The following is a 26,303-nucleotide window of genomic DNA, read 5'->3' as shown; positions in this document are numbered from 1 at the left end:
GAGCTTTACTGGAATAAATATTCTTGAAAACTAAACACTGTGTCTGCATGTACAGATAGTCTCAAACTTGCAGTTCTACTCACAAAGAGAACAATACAGTGTCCTGTGACTTACTGACCTATTAAAATAGTCTGTGCGAATAAAACGTAGCAAATCTGTGCAATACTATTCCATAAATAACTGTTAATTTGAGAAAATGTGTGATATTTCTTTAAAAATATACTTAGTATAATGGGGCTGCATTAAATATTTGCACTATACGTGAAATTATGTGTGGCTCTTTAAGCAATGCATGTGGAAGGCTCGTGGAGAAACTTTATAATTTAATAACAATTAGGCTTAGACGTTTGACTATTTTTTTTGTAAGACAAAACTATAAAAAGCATGTTTTAATTCCCTCTAGTCTTGATCTATCTTACCTTTTCTGTAATGAGACAAATATCGTATGGTTTTATAGCTATAGAATATCAGTTGCAGGTACAGACTGTTACTCCAAGCATTGCAGTGTTTGTAGGCAAGTAGAAAACTTTCTGATAAAATGCAGAAATACCATCTTGCAGAGTTATGATGTATTATGATAAGAATATGACAACCAGGTTCTTGATCTTTTAACTATGTTAAGACAACGTGATTGTGACAGCAAAATATTTAGTATTAATGAGGATTTTTATTATTATTTTGGTAGGTTGTAAACTTAGCGAGAAATCTGATATATTTTGGTTTCTACAACTTCTGTGACCTCCTCAGACTAACCAAAATCCTCCTTGCTATATTAGACTGTGTGCACATCACTACCATCTTCCCTATTACCAAGATGGCAAAAGGCGAGGAAAGTAAAGGTAAGGCTGAAAAATGAGTGGCAGAACAGATCATTCTTTGCTAGTTTCTAATGCATCTCAAAATGTCAGTGCGGCTTTGAGATCTTCTACTCATTTCCATCCATGCCTTGGTTGTAAAGCTGAGTAATGCCTCTGATTAAAGAGGGAGGGGGCAGGAGGTGTCTGAAAGTGCTGCAGTGCTTCGGTTGGCTTTCGGCTGTTCTACTGACATAGGTCAGTGGCCTGTTTAATGTTGAGACAATTTCTCTTTATAGGATGGGAAGGGTCCTTGCCCTGTTATTGCGGTCCTATAACACCATTCTAACCATAGCTCTTTCCTTACCTCTCTGAAGGGAGCAATGTGATGAGATCGATCCACGGGGTGGGTGAGCTGATGACCCAGGTGGTGCTCAGGGGCGGTGGGTTCTTGCCCATGACTCCGCTTGCTGCAGCTCCAGAGGGTAACGTCAAGCAGAGCGAACCAGAGAAAGAGGACATCCTGGTCATGGACACCAAGCTGAAGATCATCGAAATACTTCAGGTACTGGCAATGCAAACCAGCTATCATCTTGTGCTGTCTTTAAGTATTAATATAGTGCCACGCTGCCTCTTAATTAATTTCTGCCTCATGCTGCTTTTAAACTGGCGAAGCATTACAAGGGTGACTTTTTCAGACATGCAGCACTCAACTTGCGTATGGCAATATGATGCCATTACTTAAACAATTTAATAGAAATGAGTTTCTAGTAAATACCTGCATATTTCACACGGATGTGTAAATACCTGACTTGCTGAAGTGGGGAGCTCATTCTTCACTATCCAGGCCCAGTAATTTCTCTGAATATACATGGCAATCTTGTTAAGTGCCCCAAGGAAAGGGGAGAAACTTGAGACGACTGCTCATACAGCCATGAGCCTGAGATGTTTGTGTGTATATTGGGCAGCCTCGCTGTCTCTTCCATCTCTGTCTTTTCTCACTTGTTCACTCCTAAGTCTTTGGGACACAATGAGAAGTATTTTTGCTGTACCCCACTGCTGCTGTCATCTAGATGTTGCTGCAGAATTACTGCACTGAAATCCATCTTCCCTCCTTCAGTTGTAGCAGTCTCTGTTCTGTTCAGTAACTCCATGGGAAGCTCATGGAGGCCAGAATTTTTGCAAAACCTTGTTGGTGAAAACAGGCAAAGCAGCAGGAAAGCCAGGGTGTGCCTTCCCTGTGCCACCGTGGGAGGTTTGCATGTCACTGGGTTTGGGGTTATGCCTCAGCAGCAGATGCAGCACATAGGAGAGCACTGATTCACTTCTCCTCACCATTCCTAATTATAGTTAAAGCCAGAAATTCCCTTATGGCCTGGCATGTGCAATGGGATATTTTAATGTGCCAGTATTCCCTCTGTTACTGTGGGTTATTAAAATTGGCATTAAGCATTTTCCCATAACTTTGAGAGAGCTGCAAGTGTTCTTTCAGTTGTACTTTCCTCAAGAGGGAGAAAGGCCGCCAGGAGGTGGTCTCTGTGACACGGGAGGTTTCGTTTGCACCAGGTGATGGAGCCCACTTGAGCTGGAAGCTGTGGCACAGCGGCTGCTGTGCAGGGTCTTCTGCACAGCTTGCGGGGGGTGGAAGCGCTTCTCTATTGGGCTCCTGCTGGTTTCAGAATGGAGGTAGAAATGCTGCTTTCTTTTCCTGGGGATGGGATGAGGATATCTGCACTCGGCAGTAACGAGGGGTCAGAACACGGCCAAAATCTTTTATTCTAAAGTATTTGTTACAGTGTGCATATTATATGCTCATTGAAATCACTGAAAAAAAGGTCACTGAATTCTGGACATTTTTAAGAAAATATTTGTGTACCTCTTCTCCAAGTTCAGTCCACATTTTTACTATGTTGATCTTGTGTGTTTGTAGCACTGCATTATGTGTAAATTGTCTGTACGTGTGCTTGGAAATAGGCAAGTTATTTCAATATTTTTTACTACTCTTGTATTACCAGTTTATTTTGAATGTAAGATTGGACTACAGAATCTCCTGCCTGCTTTGTATATTTAAACACGAATTCGATGAAAGCAATGCCCAGATGTCCGAATCACCCACTGGAAGCAGTAATCAAGAAATGCCAGCTAATGTACCAGGTTAGTTATTTTGCAAAAAATGAATTTGTGTGGTTTAGGGAAGACTCTTTAATCTTAGAGGTGCTAATAGGGTAATTGATTCAGGTTCTTGGTTTGGCATATGAACAGTCCCAATGAAGCACAATACCCTACTAGCAGCAGTAATAAGGGTAGGGATCGTTTCTGTACACTCCTAACAATACTCAGGATTTATTTCTACTGTCTCTTACTAGTTTCCGTGTGTTAAGTGTGACCCAAAGCCTGAGATGTGTCCTTTAAAGACAACCTGAAATAAACGCTGTCATGTCTGATTTGTCATCAAGCTCGGATTAAATCTTTTGTATTAATGCTTCTGGATGAAAGAAAAGGGTCCCCAAAGTAATCTGATTTCTTCCATCCCTTTCCCCTGGCCTGATGCCTCTACCCACTCAAATGTCACTTTTTTAAAGGTGTTGTAGGAAGGCGAGAGATCTGGAGGTGTTGGTATCTCAGTGCTGCAAGACAGGGGTGTGAAACTCAGCTGCTGAGGAGCTGCTTGTGTCCGGTGTTCTTCTTAGTTGGATGGGTAGATGCAGGATAGTGGGCTGGGTAGATGTGGTTTTGTCCATCACTATATCGCTTTCCAGAGGAAAGTGTCCCGTAGTTAGGACCTGTACCACAGAGAAATTACTGGACTTCAAAAGTGCAGCTTAATAGACATCAAACAGTTTTTCTTTCTTGATTTGGGGATTGTATCTCTAGATACAGAGGAGAAAGATAAGGAGAATGTGGTTTAGATGTGAAGCCTTCAAAGAGAGGAGACTCTTTCTTTTGATCTCACTTCAAAGGGGATGTGTTTACTTTTTGGGGCTGCCTGTCCAGCAGCGCCCTGGGGTTCCAGGGCTTCAAAACTGGGCTGGCAGGGGCAGCGACAGCTCTTTCTGCGAGATGAACTTTGGAAGAAAGGGGGTAAACATTTTTGGCAAAAATGTAAAATCCCCATGCTCTTTTTCCATTCCCTTTTGCAAATGCTTGTGGAAGTGAGAGCTCCAAGTCTGTTTTACCATATTTTTTTATTTCAGAATGTTAGTCATTGCCCATGTGACAAACTATACCTTATTCTGAAAAATGTGAAGACTTTTTTTCTATTGAGCCACGGGGTACTGCTGTCATTGCTGAATTTACTGCTTTAGAACTTATCAGGACTCAGATTTGGTATTTCTTGTGGCTGACCCCTCTGAGTGACACCAGGTCCCATCAGTGTCCTGGAATGATGCTGGTGCAATCTTAAAACAGGCAAGAAAGGAATAAGCCTGGATGATGCTGAAGTGGGAATGCAGTTTAATTTGTGAGCTGAGAATAAGTTAATTTATTGTCCTATGCTATTTCAGCAGGATGCTTCAATAATCTCTCAGCATTCCTTTCGGCTTTTTCTGACCCCCTTGCTTACACCTACATCATCAGTTGCCATTTAAAATGCTTTTAGGCTGCAAAAATATCTCTGGTGCAATTCTGACATAATGTATTTGTCTTGTTGTTTTCTCAGGAGCCCTAGACTTTGAACACATTGAAGAACAAGCTGAGGGGATCTTTGGTGGAAGGAAAGTATCTCTTCACCAGTGCTCATCAAGGGGTAGCTTATCAGTTCTCCGACTCCCCAGGAGTGAGGATTGCAGTTGAGAGGGAGGTGGTAACTGGAACAAGGTTGGAAACAGCTGCCACAGTAACCTAGGCTTCATTTTCCCAAAATGTCTGTGAGACAGCTCAAAGTAGTGTCCATTTCAGTTAAAAGCCACAGGTGAGGCACAGGCATCCTTCTTCAGCCAGAAGGATCTTCATGGGAGGGTTTCACATGAGTTTCTTACACTCAGAAAAAGAGGTGCAGTGGGACAAGGAGGACAGTAAGTGTTTGACATAATTAGCATTGCAACCTGGATACTGAGGTAGGATTGTATTTTGTAAATAGTGAGAAATGTTAGTGCCAAGAATAGGCAAGAAGTATTTGAGCAACACGGCGAGATTGACATAGGGACAAATATTTTGGCATAGTTTGACCCCAAAAAATGTAAGTTAGATAATGTAAGTTGAGTGAACCATGACTAATGAGATTCTGGAATAGCCTCCCTTTTAAGCAGTACGCCCAAAACCCTGTGTGTCTTGAGAGAGCACTTGGTTTGATAGACTTTCCCTTTATTTAAAAGTAAGAAGATGATTTTTCTGCCACTGCTGACTAGACCTAAGAATGTGCTGAGACATTCAGTTTAGTATGCCAGTTAACTCCTATGCTTCATTTTCAGTGAGGAGAATACACCACTGGATTTGGATGATCATGGTGGCAGAACGTTTCTCAGAGTTTTGTTGCATTTAACAATGCATGATTATCCTCCTCTGGTCTCTGGAGCACTTCAGCTACTTTTCCGACACTTTAGTCAGAGACAAGAAGTCCTTCAAGCTTTTAAGCAGGTATGTGTATGTATTAAGAGCGTTATTCCTCATCTGAATGTATAGATTGCAGCTAAAAAGAACCCTTTTGTGCAACTAACGGATTGCATTCATGTAAGGTTCAACTGCTTGTTACCAGCCAAGATGTTGACAACTACAAGCAGATAAAACAAGATCTGGACCAGCTGAGGTCCATTGTGGAAAAATCGGAGCTTTGGGTGTACAAAGGCCAGGGCCCTGATGAGACCATGGATGGAGTGCAAGGTGAAAATGAGCACAAGAAAAAAGAGGTAATTACATTCTGTTTGCACAAACTAATATATTAATAGTTCATGAAAATGTAACTGTTTCCAGAACTGTGACTGAAAAAATGTCTTTCCAGCACACTGTGTAGCCTGATGAGGCTGTTCAAATTGAATAAGAAGAGAACTTGAGCTGGTTGATGCCGTTTAGTCTCAGGTGGAAACTGCTCAGAATTAGCACCCACAGATGCGTCATGTTTAGGCTCCAACAGAACAGTTGATTTGGCTTTGCTCTGGTTCCTGAGTTGTGTCCTTTCACCACTGGCAGATTGCGTGTTTTCATTCTGGTCAAAAGTACCTCAGATAGTGTAAGGGCAGAGCTGTGAAGCATTTGTGTGATGCATTTTGAATCATGGCACTATTGTTACATAGCAGAAGAGAACAGCTCTCAGGAAACCTGGTAAATGTTGGTGCTTTATCTGTATCAGATAATACCAGACTTTCCTGGCATGTATATCTGGCTTAGAACTAATTAAACACCTTTTGTCTCAGTATGATTTGCAACCAAATAGAAAAGACTGGGTGAGGTGCAAGAGATAGTCCCTGGGTTATGAACATTTATTGCTGGGAGTAAATAGGAGTAATTTACTCATTCCTTTCCTAGTGTGTAGTTCTGTGAGACATCTCTTGATATGTGTGCAGTGATAGTTTAATAATAGTAGAGGAGGAAAGAAATGAAGACTTTTTTGGGAGGAGACTTGATTGTAGACAAAATGTGACAAGCATAGGAAAGCACAGGAGGTTGCTGTCTCTAAAATCATCCCACTCTCACCTTATTTTATGACACAGAGGTCAATGTGACTTGACAATATAGTTATATATATTTTTCTGAGATTGTCAGAAAATTGAAGGATGACACTCCTTTCCAGGAAGGGATCATGCGCTATCCTAGAATGGTAATTTTAGCCTTCATGAAGACAATGCTATAAGCTACTAATAAATTATCTGATTTTATCTGCAGGAAGGTCACAGCAAGTCTCAAAAGCCTGAAAGTACTAGCAGCTACAACTACCGTGTAGTAAAAGAGGTAAAACTTTGTTTCTTGATAGTTAAATGGAAGTGTAAATGAGTATTGCAGCTCTGGAGAGGTGCAGTCAGAGAGAGACACCTAGGAAAGTCTGAGTCACTCTTCCATTGTGGAAACTATTTGCTGAGTAATAACGTATCCCAACTTGAATGAGAAGCTAGGAATATAATGAGCACGACATGTGTATTCTTTCCTAAAGAATGGATTAGTGAGCAACGCGACATTTTGCTGCTGTTTCAATGGTAACACAATATTTTTATTGTTCAGGGCTACAAAGGAAGTAAGCAAGTGGAGAAGCTGTTTAATTTGTCCTGTCCTGAGTACCATGCACTCAAAACGACCGTGCTGTTGAAATTTAATTTAGAAAATACCAGACAAAGAGCATGCCTTGGCACTGGTGCAGTGTTAGCTAATGGGCTTTCCATGGCACTGTACTGCAGAGCCTGATGCAGGGCTGACGCAGCTGAATTCCGCAGGACCAGCTCCAGTGAGAGATGCAGTGGATGATTCCCAGATGTGATGACAGCGCTGTTGTCACGCTGCTGCCCTCCCCTGTGCCCAGTGGCACAAGGCAGCACTGACTGTGGCGTCCCTGGAGGGGTGGCAGCTGCTGGTCAAGGGGGCCAACAGACACTATCACTGCTGCCTACTCCCACATTTCCTGGTGGCTCTTGGCTCCAGATCAGTCCTTTTGCACCTCTACTGATATTGCAGGAGCAACCAGGCTTTAGCCTGGTCTTACCTCCTTGCACCGAGACCACAAAACTTGATTTTGCTGTCTAGAAGCGCTCTAGGCTGTGGATGTGCATTTTTCCCTGTTGCTGCTCTCTAAGAGCCACCTGGCATGTTCTGAAATAAACCTCAGAATTTTAGCTCTAAAGTAAGTGTCTTCTCCAGATCCTGCTGCGACTCAGCAAGCTCTGCGTTCAGGAAAGCGCCTCGGTCAGGAAGAGCCGTAAACAGCAGCAGCGACTTCTGAGGAACATGGGAGCTCATGCGGTCGTGCTGGAGCTGCTGCAGATCCCTTATGAAAAGGTTTGGTTTCTGTACCGCTCTCGCCTTGCTTCATGTCATGTTGGCAATCTTTTAATACCTTCCTTCTTGAACATTCCACCTTTATTTTGGATTTAAAGAGACTATATAACTATTCACACTTCAAAAATAGAGTCTTTGAATATACAGTGTTGTGCACTATTTCTTGAAGAAATACTTGTCCATCGTCTATCAGAGTAAGACCAGGGTTCAACTCTGAGTTTTTCATGGTAAGCATGTGTCACCCTGAAGTTAAGCTGTGCTAGTGGAAGCAAGACCCTCGGTATTGCTGTGAGGTAGCTGTGTGACGGCCACCCTGGGAGCACTAAGGGAAACAAGGGTGCCTGGTTCCCCAGGGGATTTATCAGCAGTTGACACAGATGCCCCCCCAGCTGTGTAGAGTCCCAAACTCTCCCTTAAAATGTACAGTTGGAGCCTGCACAGCATTGTGCTGATGAAGCACATCCAAAGTTCATAGTGTTGGCTGCACATTAGTCACAGATGACAGTTACTCATCATTGCATAGGTGAGGGAGCAATTTGCATTTCCTTGGTCACTCTGCTGTCATCTGTTCCAAATGCTACAGGTTTCTGAGAACCAGTAATTCTAGACAGTAGCTTTGATTAATGTTAAACTAAGTCTCATGCTGTCTTGCTTCATTTTTTCTAAAATGTTGGCAGCAAAACTACCCTCCAACACCTCTTGTCACCTTTTTGTCCCATGCATATGAAAACGTATTGGACAGGCAGTTTGGAAGCTGTTTCACCCTCGGAAATACAGGGTTTTTCAAAAAGATGAACCTAATTCCAAAGATATAGTGCTTTCGAACTGGGTCCATCTTTTTGAAACATCCAGTCTATGAAACTCCTTAAAAATAAAAGCAGACACTGTTTTTCCAAAGTGTGTTTTATACCATCAGTGCACTGGTATTCCACACTGATGTCAGGGGAAAGGCACCAATTCCTGAACTGTACTTGGAAGCAAGCAAGTAGCGTGTGGATTCCAGTAAATATAAACTGGGCTTAGCTGTTGCAATTATAACTTTCCAATCTTCTTTGCCGAACTACCTATCTACTGATGAAATGCATTTCAGTGGAACATGGCAATCTTCCTCTGTAGCCCCAAGGTGATGATGTGTGGTTTGGCCAATGTACTGGTATGTTCAGGAGCGTAAAAGTGACTAAAGCACGTTGCTGGCAGGGTTGACCATGGAATATGCAATTTTAAAGAATAAACTACTGTAATTTCTGTTATGGTCTTTATTTTTGATGATCTTTAAAACTGTGAAGCAGGCAAAACTTATCCCTAATGTCTGTGAACTGGGTGGAGGTTTGTTTTTCCTTTGGAGTAAGAAAGAGACGTGACAGTTCCCTTGCAGAGCTGGAGCTGCAGCTCATGCAGTGCTCACCTGAAGGTGAACCTTCAGATTCTTTTTAACCCCATCTTATTTGTCATGCAATCACAGGCTGAAGACACGAGGATGCAGGAGATAATGAAGCTTGCACATGAGTTTTTACAGAACTTTTGTGCTGGGAACCAACAGAACCAGGCGTTGCTGCACAAGCACATAAACCTGTTCCTTAACCCAGGGGTAAGAATAATGTCATGCCATGATTTATTTTGTTTTCTATCAAGAAAAGATTGTTCTTGGTGATCCCTCTGGTCCCATTCTTATGCAAGATTGGTTGAAGGGGTCACATTTTTTTTTTCTTCTAAAGCCTCAAAAGTGAGCAAGATACGTTTGTTTAGGGCCATTTCAGTGTAGAAAGTTCAAGAAGCTGAAGTGGACTAAAAAATAGGCTTAGTTGCAAGCCACTGTTGTTGAAAGATTAGGTCCTCAGAAATGTTATTTTCAGTCCTATAGGAGTGTTGACTCTGTCCTGACTTCTCTATGTGTTTGGTTTGTTTATTTTCTAATTTCTTGTTTTCTTTTATCCACTCCATTAGATTCTGGAAGCAGTAACAATGCAGCACATTTTCATGAACAACTTCCAGCTTTGCAGCGAGATTAATGAACGCGTTGTTCAACACTTTGTCCACTGTATCGAAACACATGGCAGGAATGTTCAGTACATAAAGTTCCTGCAGACAATTGTCAAGGCAGAAGGAAAATTCATTAAGAAATGCCAAGATATGGTAATGGCTGAGGTGAGAGCTGCAGAGATTTGCAAGGTCTGAACAGAAGTTTTCACATACCATTTGGTGGAAATGACAAATTGATCCTCTCGCTTCTGGGACTGCCAAGAAGCTGACAGTTAGCTCTCAGAATGCAAAAAGAGCATACAGCTACCAGAAAGCACAGGCTTTTCTGTGACCAGAAGTTTTCTTAGCTCCCCACCTGTAGGTACAATGAGTGGTCGTTTATTAATGGTACCGACAAGTTACTTTCCAGGCTTCTACACAGCAGCACATAGGTGGGTTTATGAAGCAAGGGTGTCTTTCTCTAGCAAAATTGGCTAGAAGAGAAGTAGTTATGGTATTTAGATTACTTTCTTATCTTACCAGGACTTTCATGTTCAGCTCTTTAAGTGCTGAAGGAGGGAAAAGTCTCAGGGTCTTCAGAAATCTGGGTGTGTAGGTAACTGGGAAATTGGGGTGTCAGGATAGAAGGGAGAAGGAAGAGAAGTGTGAATAAATCCCTTTGAGTTAGATGTTGGACGTGATCTCTTTGACAGCATATTCACACATCTGATGAGATTTTTATTGGCCTCTTCAGCAGGGGGAGCCCGAGGATCAGATTTGTTAGGCTCTGCCTTTTGTGTATCAGTCTTACTAGATTGATCAAAGGTCTTCCATATCTTGTCATTTAGTTCAAAAATGGTTTTGTGAGCTTCTCTACATGGAGTTGAGTTTGTAAGGTGCTCAACAATCAGCTTCCACGGGGTTCATCGGCTGCTGGGAAAAGGGGGTTGCCTTGGGGGTTGCTGTCTGTGCTTTGCCCAGCTGTTTGCCACAAACCCTGTGGCATGACGGCCTCAGGTCCCTCCAGCTGTGTGCTCAGACATGCCCAGCCCAAAGCAGGTCTTGGTTGTTGCTACTTCTCCATTCCTTTGTGGAGTTATGGCAGGTCTAAACTGCTCTGAAAATCTGGCCATCTGGGTCTCAAATGTGGAGGCGATAGGAATCTTCAGTGTGTGACTTAACGTGTCACTCACTAGCCTTGGAAAACTGATGTTTGTTCAGAAGGGTGGAATTACTGAGCCCTGCAGCCCTCCCATCCGCTGTGCCCCTGGGGTGTTTCTCTGAACAAAATGCTATGTCTCCAGCTAGCTGTATTTAAAAAGTCAGCTGAGGCAATATATGTGAAATAAAAATCACAACGGAAAGTCACAAGCTTCTTGGCACAACTTCTGTCTAAGCAGTCAGATGAACTGACTTTGAAGTTCTTCAGCAGTTCAGAAGTGGTAAAATTCTTTAAGAGAAAATGTCCTACTTGAGCCCTCCATCCAGTGAAGGGAGCACAGGAGGAATGCCCAGCTGCCTCGGTGGGCCGCGCTCCTTTTAAGTGTCTAAAGAATAGCAAATGGGGATTTGCACTGGAACAGTCAGCCCACAGATGAGGGGAGGATGCTGCGGGAAGATGCACGGGCTTTGATCTGCTGATGGAATATTTTATTTTCTCGTAGCTGGTGAATGCGGGAGAAGATGTCCTAGTGTTTTACAATGACAGAGCCTCCTTCCAGACTTTGGTGCAAATGATGAGATCAGAGAGGGATCGAATGGATGAAAACAGCCCACTGATGTACCACATCCACTTAGTAGAACTGCTTGCTGTGTGCACAGAAGGCAAAAATGTCTACACAGAAATAAAATGCAACTCCCTTCTTCCTTTGGATGACATTGTTAGGGTGGTAACCCATGAGGATTGCATACCTGAGGTGAGGGCTGTTTGGGGGCACTGGCCAATGTATATTTGAAATGTGCTGGCTTTGGATGAGAGATTTGATGTTACTGAGTCTGGGTTAGGAAAGGTGGTGGTACAGGTGGGACAGTAAGCTCTGAGCTGGGAAACTAGATTCCTTCCCTGAATCTGCTGTTGGCAACACCAGAAAATCTGGATGGTTAAGTTAAATCCTTTTATACTTCTTCCCTTGCCCTTAAAATCAAGATGTGATGCTGTACTTGCTTTGTTTTATAGGGTTCTTGAGGCAGGGAGGTTTATGGAGTATGCTGCTAACCTTGAACAGATGGTTCTGCAGAACTGGAACTGATTATTATGCTGATGTTTTGTCTGCAGTAATCCTGGTGGTTTTTTATTGGATGATGTCTTGCTATTCATGGCATTAAATTTCACCAGTGCTTAAATAAAAGGAAGAAGCAGAATTGCAAATTATTTGTATAGCAGTTTTAATGTGACATTATATTCATTCATAACACCATTCAGGTTTTCGGTTTTTTTAATGGTAATTATTTTTCTCTACTTTTAGGTCAAAATTGCGTACATCAATTTCTTGAATCATTGCTATGTGGACACAGAAGTAGAAATGAAAGAGATTTATACCAGTAATCATATGTGGAAGCTATTTGAGAACTTCCTGGTTGACATCTGTCGGGTAATGCTTTCTGTATCTAGGAACTGAATTTAAAAAGCTTAAATAAACCTATTTTGTTATAGAGCAGTAGAAATAAGATGTAACAGTGTATCAAGGCAATAAGTATCCTGAATACTGTGTTCCTTCAAGTTTTTATGTGCCTTCTTTTCCTCATGCCTGTGGATTTCATTAGTCATATTCCATGGAACACATTAATATTTTCCTTTTATAAAGAAAAAAACAAAACCAAACCAAACCTGAGAAAAGCCCCACACCCTGCTCTTTTGTCTAATGCGTTTTTCTGTTCTGCCACCTGGCTTGCTTTTTCTGGCCAGGACAGTGAGCTCCTTCCTGAGCAACAGTCAACGATTTTTGGCAGGTCAGGACAAATTTTTTCCAGGCTTGGCATTTGTTTGGCCATATGGCTTTTTGCCTGGGATTCCAAGTATTTCCCCATACGAAAGCATTACACCTCAGTCCTCCCTGCCCTACTACTTTCTTTCCTCTAAGGCACTCTGGTTTTTTTTGCCCTCTCTCCTAAACATGCTATATGCCAACACATTAAAACACTAACTCTGGACTTCTGCTTTTGTGTATGCTGGAAATCCAGAGATCCAAGTGTCATAAATATCATTTTGCCAGGGAATTGCTGTGACTGAAACAGTGTGAAATTAAGAATTCCAGTCCATAACGCTTATTGATCTACCATGACTGAGCTGCTTCTGACCTAAGAATAAATTGTCTTTGCAGGCTTGTAACAACACCAGCGACAGAAAGCATGCTGACTCCATATTGGAGAAGTACGTTACAGAAATAGTGATGAGTATAGTCACCACCTTCTTCAGTTCCCCCTTCTCTGATCAGAGCACTACTTTGCAGGTAGGAAAAAATAGAGTGACAGGAAAGTGAAAATATGTTGCAAATGCAATTGTGTTCATTCCGCTTGGGTTCCATTTACTAGTTAAAAAGAAACACATGTGTTTGTAATGGGGGAGCATATATGTATTCTTTGTGACCAGGATGTTGTTTTTTCCTGTAGAAGTGGAAAGATTTCTAGATCAGAGTACAATATTTTCTAGAGAGACTGAAGTGTCTAAGTGCTCAGGTTCTCTTTTCTGCCACCTTAGATCAGAGTACAGTTGAGTAAATAAGATTCTAATTTCCTTTAAAACCAAAAACATTCCAAAAGCTGTCGTGTGTTTCATTAAGCTGAGGTTTTTTTTGTCTTGTTCAAAAGTTGGGGAAATGTGAAGGAGAAGCTTGGAACTTCTGTGAAGTGACAGAAGGTAGAAATTTCCACTGCAGAACAATGGTGTCAGGACACTGCCCTAATGTTTGTATTGCAGCACAAAGATAACATCACTCTTTTATTCATAAATAACTTTTTGGGAGGAGTGTGGGTGGAGTGGTCAGGTGCCTGGCAGGTCTGTCAGAAGTTTGAGTATGGTAGTTGTTGAAACTTGATGCAACCGCATTGTGCCAAAGGCAGTTGTTCACAGTGCAAACTCCAGGTTTGTAATTGAATGCAACTGGCAGCAGGCTAGGAGGCGTCTGGTTCCCAAAAGTGGCCATAAAGGGCATCTGGCAACTTGACATGTCAGTTCCTCTTCAAAGAATTTACGCCAACTCTTTGGATCATGGTGCACTGCCTGGGTGACTGTAGTGCTCCAGGGAAGTGTATGTAAAACTGTGTGACTGTGCATCAGGTCAAGACTTCTTTCTGCTTAGTGTGAGCAATAATGTTCCTGCTTTTGCCCTATCGACTACCTGTATCTCTGCCCTCCTTGAGTCAGGACATGTACTTGACCTGTGTCTGGATGATCAGCCTGATCTACCAGCTGTTCAGCATCCAGTGCAGCTCTGCTTCTCGTAGGGTAGGCAGCCCTCCTTATCCAGACCAGGAGATGGGCATGCTGAAGACAACAGAGCTGTGTTTGAGATCGGCCCAAATACTCTTTAAGTTGCCAAACAGTGGGCATTGCCTGTGAGGGCACAGGGAGCCACAACAACTGTGTTTGGGCTGAGCAGCTTTATTGGGGTTGTGACTTAACTCACACAAGTCCAAGCACTCCAGCAGTTGACGTTAAAATGTCAGCCCTTATTGCAATTTCAGCCTCCATGCTTGTTTGTCAAAACTTAATCAAAATAAATGAGAAATTGAGTCCCAGTTAGCCTTGTCCCCCAGGACTCTGCCCTTCTCTCTTCCTTCTGTACAGTATACCTTGGCTGTCATGTTTTTAATTGTCATCTCTGAGTGTACAGCATTTGAATGCACTTCCTTACCATCATGTTTTAGCCATCTGTAAATTTTGTGTCAGCAGTTTTTCTTTAGTTTCTCAATCTCTCCCTGTCTAGCAGTATGAAGTAACTTATTTCACCTCTCTTTTACCATCACAGTTGAAAGCTCGCTCTTTGTTTTATCTTAGATTAGTATTTTCTCTACATCTCCAAGTTAAAAGCTCTGCTTCTCTCCCTTTTTCTGCCTATCAAGACTCTTGACAATAACTGGGGACTCTCCCACATTAGGAGTATGGGCCTCCTGGAGCACCAGGCTGTGGACATCACTCCTCTGGTGGGATTTTTCCCTCCCGTCTGAGATGCTGCAGGGCAGTCTGCAGCCACCGCAACCTGATGGGGTGACTGTCACCGCTGTCCTTCGCATTGCCTTTGGATTCAGTCACTCCCTGTTCTTTCTACTGCACCTTGTCATCTCGTTTCTTCCCAAGCGAGCCTCTTCTTGTCTCATGCTCTTTCATGTTATGGCTTGTTCAACTTAAATTGTGCCTCCTTTGAGTCAGGACCAGCCTTGCTTGTTCAAGGAACACGTTGTGCGTCTGTCATGCAGTTCAAATAATATAAAATTAGGAGGACATAAATATGTCTTTCCAAAGAACAGCTGTCCAAAACTTTTCCTCTTTAACAAGTACTGTTTAGCCTGTTTGCCACCTAAGGGCCCAAGGCTTTCCTTCACCAGTGTAGTTGGAGGCATGTGGAACATGTAGTAAATTTCTTATTTGATTTATTAACCTAGTTTAAGCAAATTAAATGTCTTTGAAGCTTTTTAAAACTGAAAAGTCTTTAAGCATGAACTGAAAGGAATATGTGGGTGGCTTAAATACTAAAGTGCAGGTATTTTCAGTGCCCTTGGAGAATGCTATCTGCCGTGCTCTTGGTGTTTGGCTTATTTCTAGAAAGGTTAATAGTTATTTGCCTTTTAGTAATTTTTGGCTCTTGAATTTTGGTTCTCCTTTTGTACATTTCATAATGGTGCTATTTGATGAATTGACCAACTAGATTTGATTATCTAATGGATTTGGCTTTTTCATCTAACTCCACTTTTTTCTTACAAGCAGGCATTAATCTTGACCAGAATAAAAGAGGTACTTTTTCACTGGTTCCTAAGTCTTGTGGGCTTTGCACTGTGGTGTAGTTCACTTAGCTGATAGACACACTACATAGCTATTATATAGGGCATGGTGTATTCCCTCTCAATGTGGGTTCTTTTTAAGTATTTAAAGTACTTTTTTCTCTACAGGTAAAAGAAATTGTGTTTTACTAAATAATTACTATATTAAACAAAATAGGGAGTTTTGGTCACTGTTGTTGGGATGTTGCGAAGATGAAAGACCAGAGCTCCTGTGCATGTGTGTGTTGGAGTAGCTCACCTGTCTTTAGTGGAAGATCACTTTGTGAAATACAGGCTGAAAACCACACCTTAATTTTGGCTGTTCCATAGCAGCTGTGGTGTTTACCACTAACTACTGCCTGTGCTCAAAGTTACAAACATGCAGCTGGTTTCTGCAGTAAATTAGACACCAGCTAATAATGCTTGAAATTATGAGTTTTCAACTCTGGAGCTGTGCTCTCATTTAGCCAAGAGCAAAGTCCCATTTACCTGTGGACTATTGAGTCAGCTACTGGTCAATGCTAAAAGAAGAATCTCTGTCTGCCAGGTTTGCTGATAACTCTGATTAAAAAGATGAAGATGACTACTTATTTCCTTTGCTTAGTCAGGCTTCAATTACTGAGGCTTTGCGCTTTAGAAGCTATTTAATGTTTCCCTTCCAGCCTTCGTTCCCACCCTTTCCATTCAGTTGCTGATTGTGTGGCAGATACGCTGTCTACAACATGAAGTTGCCTAACAAGTGGATGCAGACCAGTTAGAAATGACTGGTGTGCAGAGTCATGGCCTAAGCTAGTAACTGGTATTATGTCAAGGTGATGCTGATACATTTCAATATGGCGTGACGAGTTTGATTTTCTGCTCTTTAACCCTGTGTTCCAGACTCGCCAGCCTGTGTTTGTACAGTTGCTGCAAGGCGTGTTCAGAGTGTACCACTGCAACTGGTTAATGCCGAGCCAAAAGGCATCGGTGGAGAGCTGCATTCGGGTCCTCTCAGATGTAGGTAAGAAATGGGTGTAATCACAACTGACTGCTGCAGACATGGTCATCCAGTATTTGCTCCTTACATGTCATCCTTCCAAAAAGAAACTGCAGTTTGTTTCCCACAGGTGCCACTTGCAGATGACTCGGAGCCAAGGCATAGTACAAAGGCAGAGTCACGTTGATAGATTGTCATAGTTGAGCAATAGGTGTTGTCACTGTAACCTGAAGTGCTTTCTCCATTTAACCTCAAAACTCTCTGCAGTCCTGTTGATCTGCAGCAGGGAAATAATTCCATGTCACTCGTCTCAGTAATTTGCTTCTCTTATAGTAGGAATAAGAGTAATTTGTACTGGCTATGAGGCCAAATTCTGTTGGATGGATGTACATGTATGTTAGCAGGAGATTTGGGGAGTGTGTGTGTGAGGACAGATTCTTACTCCCATGCTTTGAAGACAGTTAACAGCTCTGAGGTGTGAAAGCCTTTAAATATAATGCTATGGAGAGGTCTGGCCCATCACACAGGGACTGAGCGTTGCGTTGCTTAAAACACTCACAGAGGAGATTGTAGAAGGAATTGCAGGTAGAGCTTGCCTTGCTCTTGCATTGGTTGTAATACATGGGCTGAAGGGGTCAGTTCTTACTAACTTCTGCTTGTTGCAGCGAAAAGCCGTGCAATTGCAATTCCTGTAGACTTGGACAGTCAGGTCAACAATCTCTTCCTGAAATCCCACAACATTGTCCAGAAGACTGCAATGAATTGGCGAATGACCGCAAGGAATGCTGCCCGCAGAGATTCGGTGCTTGCTGCCTCCAGGGATTATCGAAACATAATTGAAAGATTACAGGTGAGTATACAGCACCCCTTCCTTCTTTGATAAGCACTTACTCACATGCCTATACAGAAAGAGTTAACTTAGAATGACATTTGGGAGTGAATTAACTAGTCAAAATACCACATGGTAATCAAGTTAGCTGATGCTGCATATAATAATACTGTAATACTATACATAATATCAAATGTAAACCATTGTATTGAGACAGGTAATTGAATGTGCATGACCAAGAGGTGTAGGAGGACTCATCCTATAGAAGATGTTGGTATTTGAAGGCTGTGGTACTTAAAGTATTTGTGTTCCACCATTAGTAATATTTCTTTGATAAGACCAGACCTTTTCATCATCACAGCCTTCCAGACTCTGCCAGTGCTTTGCGCCTTGTACACCAAAACTCTCAGTAGGATGGAAGGTGCCACAGCCCTTCCTGGAAACCAGTGCAGGCTTTGAAATAAACGTATATGTGTCGGTTCCTTGTGAACCAGTTGCAGCCACAGTCATTCCCTGAAGCCAAGTGTGTGCATTCCCATACTATTTTTGCCAAAATAGCTATTTAAACATAATACTTCATGTTAGAAATAGAGACTGGTGTGTTATAGCTATATTCTATGTTCAGATCTTTAGACAGTTCAATAAGACTTTTTTTATACCAAATGAAATTGATCATCTTGAATGACACCTTTATCCTTTGAAGATGCATTCTCTGGTCAAAAGCTTTTTCTGGCAAACAGTTCCAACTAACTTTATGTAAACTTATATTATGTAATGTAAAAACACTGCCCAACCCAGTCCCATTGAAACAGCTTCTCCCTCTTTATCCATTCCTGTGTCTATTTGTCCATTTCAATTTGATTAAACTTCCTCTCTGGCTTCTTAGGTATCCTGGTACTTTCTGCTTGTGTAAGTATTAGGACAAATGTAGTTTCATTTTTAAGGTAGCTACAGCTTTCCAAACATTGAGGAAAAGGGGAATAATTTTATTTTTGCACAGTTTTAATGGTAATGTTTTTAGTTTGTTCTTGTAAGCATAAATAGCCTGATCATTATGAAAGCTTCAGTGCAGCTATGAATCTGTGTTTTTCTCTTTCTTGTATATCAACAAGAGCACCTACAAAGATGGGGGGAAGGCAGGGCACCTAAGTAATCTGGGAGACTGCTAGAAATCAAGGCTTCCCTTTTAAAGACAACTATTAAACAATAAAACTGAAAGTCTTATCTGACCAGACTCTGAGGTCTTTAGTTTATTCAGGGAGGACAGACCTAATTCTCCTCCCCCTTTTTTGTGACTTGTAAAATCAATTTGCCTATAAATTTATATGTATTTAATGCTTGTTTAAAATATTGATGTGGTTATATTCTAGGACATAGTATCAGCTTTAGAGGATCGCCTACGTCCTCTTGTCCAGGCAGAGCTGTCAGTACTGGTAGATGTGCTTCACAGGCCTGAACTGCTCTTCCCAGAGAACACGGACGCAAGGAGGAAATGTGAGAGCGGAGGTTTCATTTGCAAGTAGGTTGTCTTGACGTCTGGCTTACTGAGAGGGTTTTTGTTATGTTTTGCTTTTTCCCAAGCCCTGTGGAACTGTGTCCTCTTGCCCAGCTTGGTAAATACTTGATATACTTTGAAATACTTGTAAAGCACAGTATTCTGTGATACGGTAAATGCAATTTGTCCTTGGGGTGGGGGGTGAGGTGGAATGAGGAAGGACTGCTTGGTATGCTCTCACAGCTAATGCTTAAAAATGTCAGTATTTGCTGCAGAATACAAGTGTTTTGAACAGTAGCATAAATGAGTAACAAATGCTTGAGCTGACCCCTGTTGTTTGATACCTGCCTTCAACTCTAGTAATGTCTAGAAGGTACTTGATCTTGTAGCACTTAGTGCTGGGCAAGCATGTTAGAGTCACTTGTTATCACGTGCATCACCTAACACAGATACTGCCCACATTTAAGGGAAGGAGAAGGAAAGATTGTAAGGTCATTTAGAGGGCATTTCAGAGCAGAATCCAGCTTCTCAGATCACCTTCTGGAAGGGGTGGATTATATAGAGAGTTTATGGAAAACAGGTACCTGAGTAAGTAACAAAGTGGCATGTGGAATAGTTTTCTTTCTTACTGTGAAATGCTTGTTCTGGAGGACCATCGGGTCCTAAATCCCACTGCCTCTTCCCCTCAATCCTTTCTGCCTGTAGTCAGAGGGCTGGATCTCCTGTCCTCCTGCCCAGCGTCTGCGTTTTCCTTCACAGCTTCATCGAAGCCCTTGGGAGCTGGATCAGTGTTGCTCTCGAGGGAAAGTTCCTGGGATGGTTGTATAGTGGTGTGATAGTAAAACTTCTTTGTAGCCTAAACCAGTTAAGGTAGCCATGTATATCTTATCTCCTTTTTAGAATATTAGCACTAAAACAACCTGTGATTGATTGGTTATTTTCAGGTTAATAAAGCATACAAAACAGCTCCTAGAGGAGAACGAGGAGAAACTATGTATTAAAGTATTACAGACGCTCAGGGAAATGATGACCAAAGATAGAGGCTATGGAGAAAAGGTAACGTAGTTTACAGTTCATAATTCTTTGTTAAAGAGTCTTTATTGTTCAGTAAAGGAAAATAAAATTCTTGCTCTTTCAAGCTGTGTTTTGTATGTGTAAGCACTTCTGTACTGGATCAGGAACAAAACATTTTTAGTCAACTAATAACTTCAAATATAATTTGAAAGGTAAGCTTGTTTCTGTTGCTTTTCTACTTCGGACTTGCAAGTTTAATTCCTGTGGTTGCTGGCACTGTAAAAATGTCTAATTTTGTTAGCTTTTTACGAAGGCCCTAACCTCTTTATCTGTTCTCTGAGTCTAGGTGACTCTTCATCGGGTCACATAACCTTGCATCAAGGGGATATTCTGTAGTTTTGTTTTATTTTATATACATCTGAGTCATCATCTTGTTGTGAATTATAGATGGAAACTGTCTGTACATGCACCCATATGTTTTTTTTCTTTCTTTCCTACATACAACTCTTTTGTCTTGTTGAGAAGAATAATTTTCTGTGTGTACAGACCTATTCTATATTTGCATCAGAAGCATGTATATATGCCTGAATATTTGTGTACCTAGACATTCCTACGGTCAATCTCAAATCCGAGTCTAAGGTATCTCATGCATTTTTAAGCAACCCAGGTTATTGCCATGCCACGCTGTAGGTGCACAGGGCAGTACAGCCTCCAGTGAGCGTGCTCGCAAGTGATTGTGAATTGGCTCTTGGGACTGGTGGAAGCAGTGATGTGAAACTGGGAGTCTGTGCCCGGGAGCAGACAGTGTTTCATATCCAATTCTCACTTGCAGTGGGCTTTAAAGTTGTTGCATAGTACTAGATTCACAGCACAAAAAGACAAAATTTTTAGAGGTAAGATAGTTTCATAATAATAATAATTGTTTATCGCTGTAGCTGCAGCCACAAGGGAGCGAGATGCTCTGAAGACAGAGGAGCCGGTAGCATTGCTGGACCCGCTGGGATGTGGCACAGGACCCCTGCTGTCACTAGCCAGGCTGGGCATGGGGACACAGGAGCAGGACGTTGTGCTCTTTTGCCCGTCCAGCACGAGACAAGCACTTGTACAGCAGGGCACGGGGACCCAGAGGTGGGAGAGCAAACACAGTAGGAGGCTGCACACGTGTGGGGGCTGTTACCGAGCACACCCAGAGCACGCAGCGGGAGACACCCAGGAAAACACCCGCAGGGCAGGGACGGCCGCAGCGGTGCTTGGTGCCATGTCAGGAATGCTCTGCCCACGTGCTGCTCCCACCTCTGGGCTGTCAGAGGTCCAGCCCCACTCCCGGACACTGCTGCTGTTTTGCTCCACACCTGCAGTCCTACCTGGGAGTTTTTTTCACTTTCTAGTAGCAGGTTTTTTTATTGAATTCATTGACTTTGGGAGAATGCCCTCATCAGCTGCAAGAAAGAGGTGTATAAATAAGGGATAAGAAAGGGAGCAGGGTACGTAGGGAAGGGCAGCAACTGCTGCTTTCAACCCACTTGCAACACGTTGTCTTTTTCTGCTCAAGTGGCAGTAGCTTGTGCTGGGTCATAACAGCACAAGGTGAAACCCTGTGGAGACCTTCTGGCTTCTTAAGGTCCCTTTACTCATTTATGTGCAATACTAATACCAGTCTGATCTGGAAGAGGGCTAGTTGGAGCCTGCAGAAGTTAGTCTGCTACTTCAAAAGGGAGTTGGGCTAGATGATACTTTTTAGCGAGAGTATAGTGTTGATATTTCTGTTGCCCAAAACTGGGGACGTAAAAGATTCATTGCAATCATAAATTGCATTTTACACTTCGTTAACACACTAGTGTATGTTCTCCTGTTTAAAAACAGCCAAGAGAGACTGTCCAAGGTCACCTTTAAGGAAAGGTAGATGAGATAACACTACATATGCTATGTACCAATAAAACCCAAATGAGAGTTTTGAGGGTTTTTTTTCTTTTAAATGCAATATGCCACTTACAGATTTTTCTAAAATTAATTTCCAGGAGGTTTTTTAGACTTTATATGGTCAAATTGGGTAAAACAGTATTTCTACAAGATACCACTAACATACCTTGCACCATTCAGACCGTGGAGAACCCCAGAAGATTCTAAAAGTCTTCAAAGTGTAGAAGATGCATTAATTTCTGAAACAGATCAGTTACATAATGCAAGAGGAGAATATGCTTGTCTGTGAAGTGGATTTCCGAATATGAAAAAGCAGCTGATTGCTTACAGATAGACTGCTAGTAGTAGTAGAACGGATTTTACTGTCGGGCTGTCAGAAGTGCAGTCATATGTATTCTTCCTTGTGACTCATATAACTGTATTTAGTCACCACTTAAAAGGCAATACTTTTTATTTTAAAAGTCGTCCTGGAGTGTAACAAAAACAAACAAAAAGAAATAAAAAATAAATAAAAAAGGAAAAACCCACTATGCACCCATTCTAAATACAGCAGTCCCTGCATACTTAAAAGTGGCAAAACTTATTCTTGTGACCAGCACATCACTCACACAAGCAATATTGCTTGTAGGTCAGATGTTCACAGAATTGACAGCAGTCACTTCCAAGTAGTGTTCAGCAGCAGAGCGCCATGGAAGTTTTGGCATTGCGTGTGGTTTTGCTGTCATACCATGTGGTGCTCTCTGGAACAATCTGATTTATAGAACAATTGTATTCCTCCTCTCACACATAATCTTCCAGCACAAATAATAAAAGCGCCACACCCTCCTGGCCTGTCCGCTTGTCCCTTCTGGCGGTGGGAAGCGTCATGAGGATGCAGTGCTGTCTGCTCCCATTAGCGAGGGCCTTCATTAGGCAGCTGGGATTCCTCTGCAGCATGCAAAACCCGCGGTGAGAACACAGATGTACAGAAGCTTGTGGGAAGGCTCAAAGTTTTACATATTGCTAAAGACTCCTTGTCTTGGCAGGCGCTCAGGCTGCTCAGTGATGGGGAGCATACTGTGGTATAGTTAATAGGCAGAAAACTTTACTGCATTGACAGTGTAGGCTAGACCCAAGTTTTTTACTTTGCTGAAACATGCCATTCATACACGTCTGTCTGGGTGCCTACCAGATGATTAGCCTCAGTTCTGCAGGACTTAGATTTAAAAACTCCATTTCTCTCCCCAAACTGGAAATCCAGGCTCTGCTCTCCTGCTGCTGCTCACAGCTCACGCCACTGATGACTCTTCTGCCCAAGGGTGAAGTTCTTGGCTCATGGTCAGCCTGCCTGTGTGGTTTGTCACTTGGCACAGGAACAAAGCCAGGGTGCATCCTGCCTCCAAAGCAGGGCTGGTTCCCTGACCCACCACATCCCAGGGCTTGCAGATGTTACTCATGCCAACTATAAAATATTCACTGTGTTGGGTTGCAGCATTAAAGTGTTAAATGATTTATAACATACTAACATGAAATTTATTTGTAATTTCTCTTACTAATGCTTGCTTTCAATTCTTCCCCTTCTTTCTTTTCTGGCAGATTACCATTGAATTGGATAATGCTGAGGTTTTAATTTTATTTATTTTCTACAGTGTTGTTTCTATGGTGTTTGTTTTATGAGTAGCCCTGTGAATCTGTCCTGTTGTCTCTCTAGTACTGAGCTTTCCAATTTGTATGCCTGTGTCAGTTAATTAATTGAGTTTTCAGTCTACTGTGTGTCTATGCTGGGAATAGTTACCATAACTAATTCCGTATCTCATTCCTTGGAATATTAGTCCAAATGCAGTTATTACTTCTGGCAGTCATCAATCAATCCCGTACCATTGTAGATCCCATGATGTTCAGAATTGAGTGCCTTTGGGGATCAACTACCACAAGCACGACTAAAAAGTCAGCATTTAGCACTCAGCTGCAATTACCACATCATTGGGGAACTGTCTCTTTCAGCAAAACTAAACAGTGAGGTTTAATGGTGTTTGTGCAGGAGTTGGCGGAACCTGCCCAGGGCAGCTGGAGAAGACCCTGGTGAGATGTCTCCCCTTGCTGACACTCACATCCCACACTGTTGCTGGCTTTACCAAAAAAGGTGACAATCAGGCAATTAATCAGAGCATCTTGCTGTCCTTCCTGTTGCTTCTTAGGCAAGGTTTGGTGTATAAAGGCATGTAAAACGTTCAGATGTGTTGTGAAAGCGATGTGGTGTAACCCTATGAAAATTACTGTCTTCTGAAGCTATTTCTGCGTGAGAAGCTTCCTACCTTTAAAAATGTGTCTTCAGTTGGCAGTGCAACATCCCGGGTTGCATTTGGGCTGTATGTAGCTGTTTTATAGACAGAACAGCCGTATTTGAGTGAGGCCTTTCAGTTTAACTGAAATGAAGCTTTCTAAGGACTTTAAAAGCAGCATGTCTGGTTCTGGCACCAGTGCAGGGGGTGGCAGAGCTGAGCCGTCGCTGCTGCTGCAGCTTCCTCATCCAGCTCAAAAAAACCCCGCATGTGGGTGCTAAATTTGAGATTCTTTTTGCATAAGTGTATAATACTGAGAAAGTGATTGACTGGCACCTTATTTTACTGAAATACCAGGAAAAAAAGAAATATTTTCCTTTCTGTGCTTTGTTTCCTACATTTTCTCCCAAGCCAGCCTTTTATTTGGAGCTAAATTTAACCACTTAAAATGCTTTGGATGTTACTGCTCTTTATTCATTAGAGTAGATCATGAAATACACTTATAAATTGTTTTTTGTAGAACTTGTTAATTTTGATGCTGATCAGCTGAATTCACCTGGATAAATGTCATTCTGAAAACCAAATAATATTTGGGGACCTTGCCTGTTGAAATGGGTTTTAAATCTGAACTATTGGTCACAAAAGTAGACCAGAACAAATGTACACATTGCCCAGGGCTGGGCTGGGGCATCTTCTCCTTTCAGCAGGGCTTTTCAGGGAGGCAGGGAGTGGAATTTCTTGCAGGAACAAACCGGAGTTGTTGCTCTTTTGGTTTGTTTTTAACCTGGGCTCTGGCTGGGATGCTCAGGCCCCTGCTGTGCCGTGGATTGGTGCTGTCACCATCGTTCCCCTCTCCAGGCTGGAGCAAAAGGTCCAGCCAGGGTCTGAGATAGTTTTCGTAAGAAAACTCACGAGCCTCCCATCACCAGTTTCAGCTTCAACAAAAAGCTCTTTATCAGAAAATCCTCAGCTGAAGCTACTTGGAGTAGTCATGATTCTGTTCATTTGTGGGAATTTTCTGCTCTTCGCGTGTCCTTCCTGTGAGTGCACACAGAAGATGGCTAATGGGTGGGATGTACACAGAGGAGGGGAGTTGGGCTTTGGTCTGCAGAACAGCGTTTTGTGCAGCACAAATCCACGTACTGCACGACCTGTTCACGCATGAGACATTTCAGGTGCATCTCCAACCTTCACACCAAACTTACAGTATCACATAGCCACGGAGGTGCTGTAGGGTCTAACCTCTGGTGCAATTATCTTTCTCTTTTTTTATAAACCAAGATGTTTTTTTTTTCCTCCCTCCTACCATGGGAGTGCACACCAACATCGTGCTCTGAATGCACATGAATGTCTCCATCAGATGCTAGACCCCTTAGATTGTGTGGCACTGCAGCTTCCCAGAACAGCATATATATATATATATACATACATAATTTTATCTTGGAGAAACTTCAGACAAACTTAAATTGTTTAATTGCAAATTAAGCCGTAATATGAAACTCTTTCCCCTTCAGTTTCTGGCTGTTAAATGCTGTCTTTGCCAGTAATAAATCAGCTAGAGTGTGTGGAGCAATTTAGGATTTGGTCTGGAGGCTGCAAAGGAGGAACTTTATTGCTCCTCAGTGGAGCAGCTGCGTGGAGGGAGCAGGTGTGTTTATAACCATGGGCAATGAGCGCTGGCTCCTTGTGGAAAAGGAGTTGGATGGGGCTTGAACCGTGGAGAAGTAGCAAAGGAAATCCTGGGGTTTCCTCTTTCTTTGTTTTTTTCCACCCCCTCTTGTCAATTCTGGAAACTATAAACATTTAAGGCAAAGACTACTACTAGTTACTCCTTTATTAATTTACACATTTATTAATTTTACACATTTTACACATTTTATTTTTTCTGACCAGCCAAAATGCTTTTTATTGCCCAATAGAGCAACTGTATTATGGCATGATTTTATAGTATTTATGTAATTGTATACATAAGTAGATTTATATATATATATATATCAGTTGCTTACTGTGAGGTAATTTCAGTGCATGGTGTGTCCAAACAAGAAAATACATTAAAGATGCCAGCAGGTCCATGCATTTGTTACTGCAAGTAGTGATAGAAAATCAGCATTCCAGTCCCTCTTAATGTTTTTGTGAGCGAAGAAAGGGAGTGCCCTTGAGC

The 26,303-nt window shown here is 42.1% G+C and overlaps 1 protein-coding gene across 1 annotated transcript in view; it reads left to right on the top strand.

The window, feature by feature from the left end:
- The window catches only part of ITPR1 (inositol 1,4,5-trisphosphate receptor type 1), a 158,633-nt gene that overhangs the window by 58,303 nt on the left and 74,027 nt on the right, over nt 1–26,303 (top strand). Inside the window, exons 21-37 of the mRNA XM_080350532.1 lie at nt 686–839; nt 1,172–1,359; nt 2,810–2,948; nt 4,453–4,511; nt 5,208–5,369; nt 5,468–5,638; nt 6,612–6,677; nt 7,575–7,712; nt 9,175–9,300; nt 9,657–9,857; nt 11,336–11,587; nt 12,137–12,262; nt 12,992–13,120; nt 16,527–16,647; nt 17,289–17,473; nt 18,823–18,971; nt 19,892–20,003. Of these exons, the coding sequence (XP_080206658.1) occupies nt 686–839; nt 1,172–1,359; nt 2,810–2,948; nt 4,453–4,511; nt 5,208–5,369; nt 5,468–5,638; nt 6,612–6,677; nt 7,575–7,712; nt 9,175–9,300; nt 9,657–9,857; nt 11,336–11,587; nt 12,137–12,262; nt 12,992–13,120; nt 16,527–16,647; nt 17,289–17,473; nt 18,823–18,971; nt 19,892–20,003 (2,478 nt within the window). The remainder of the gene's footprint in view (nt 1–685; nt 840–1,171; nt 1,360–2,809; nt 2,949–4,452; nt 4,512–5,207; nt 5,370–5,467; nt 5,639–6,611; nt 6,678–7,574; nt 7,713–9,174; nt 9,301–9,656; nt 9,858–11,335; nt 11,588–12,136; nt 12,263–12,991; nt 13,121–16,526; nt 16,648–17,288; nt 17,474–18,822; nt 18,972–19,891; nt 20,004–26,303) is intronic.

Source organism: Nesoenas mayeri (assembly GCF_963082525.1).
Source record: "Nesoenas mayeri genome assembly, chromosome: 10".
NCBI lineage: Eukaryota > Metazoa > Chordata > Aves > Columbiformes > Columbidae > Nesoenas > Nesoenas mayeri.
The sequence above is the reverse complement of the archived record's forward strand: the minus strand, read 5'-3'. Positions and strand labels throughout refer to the sequence as shown.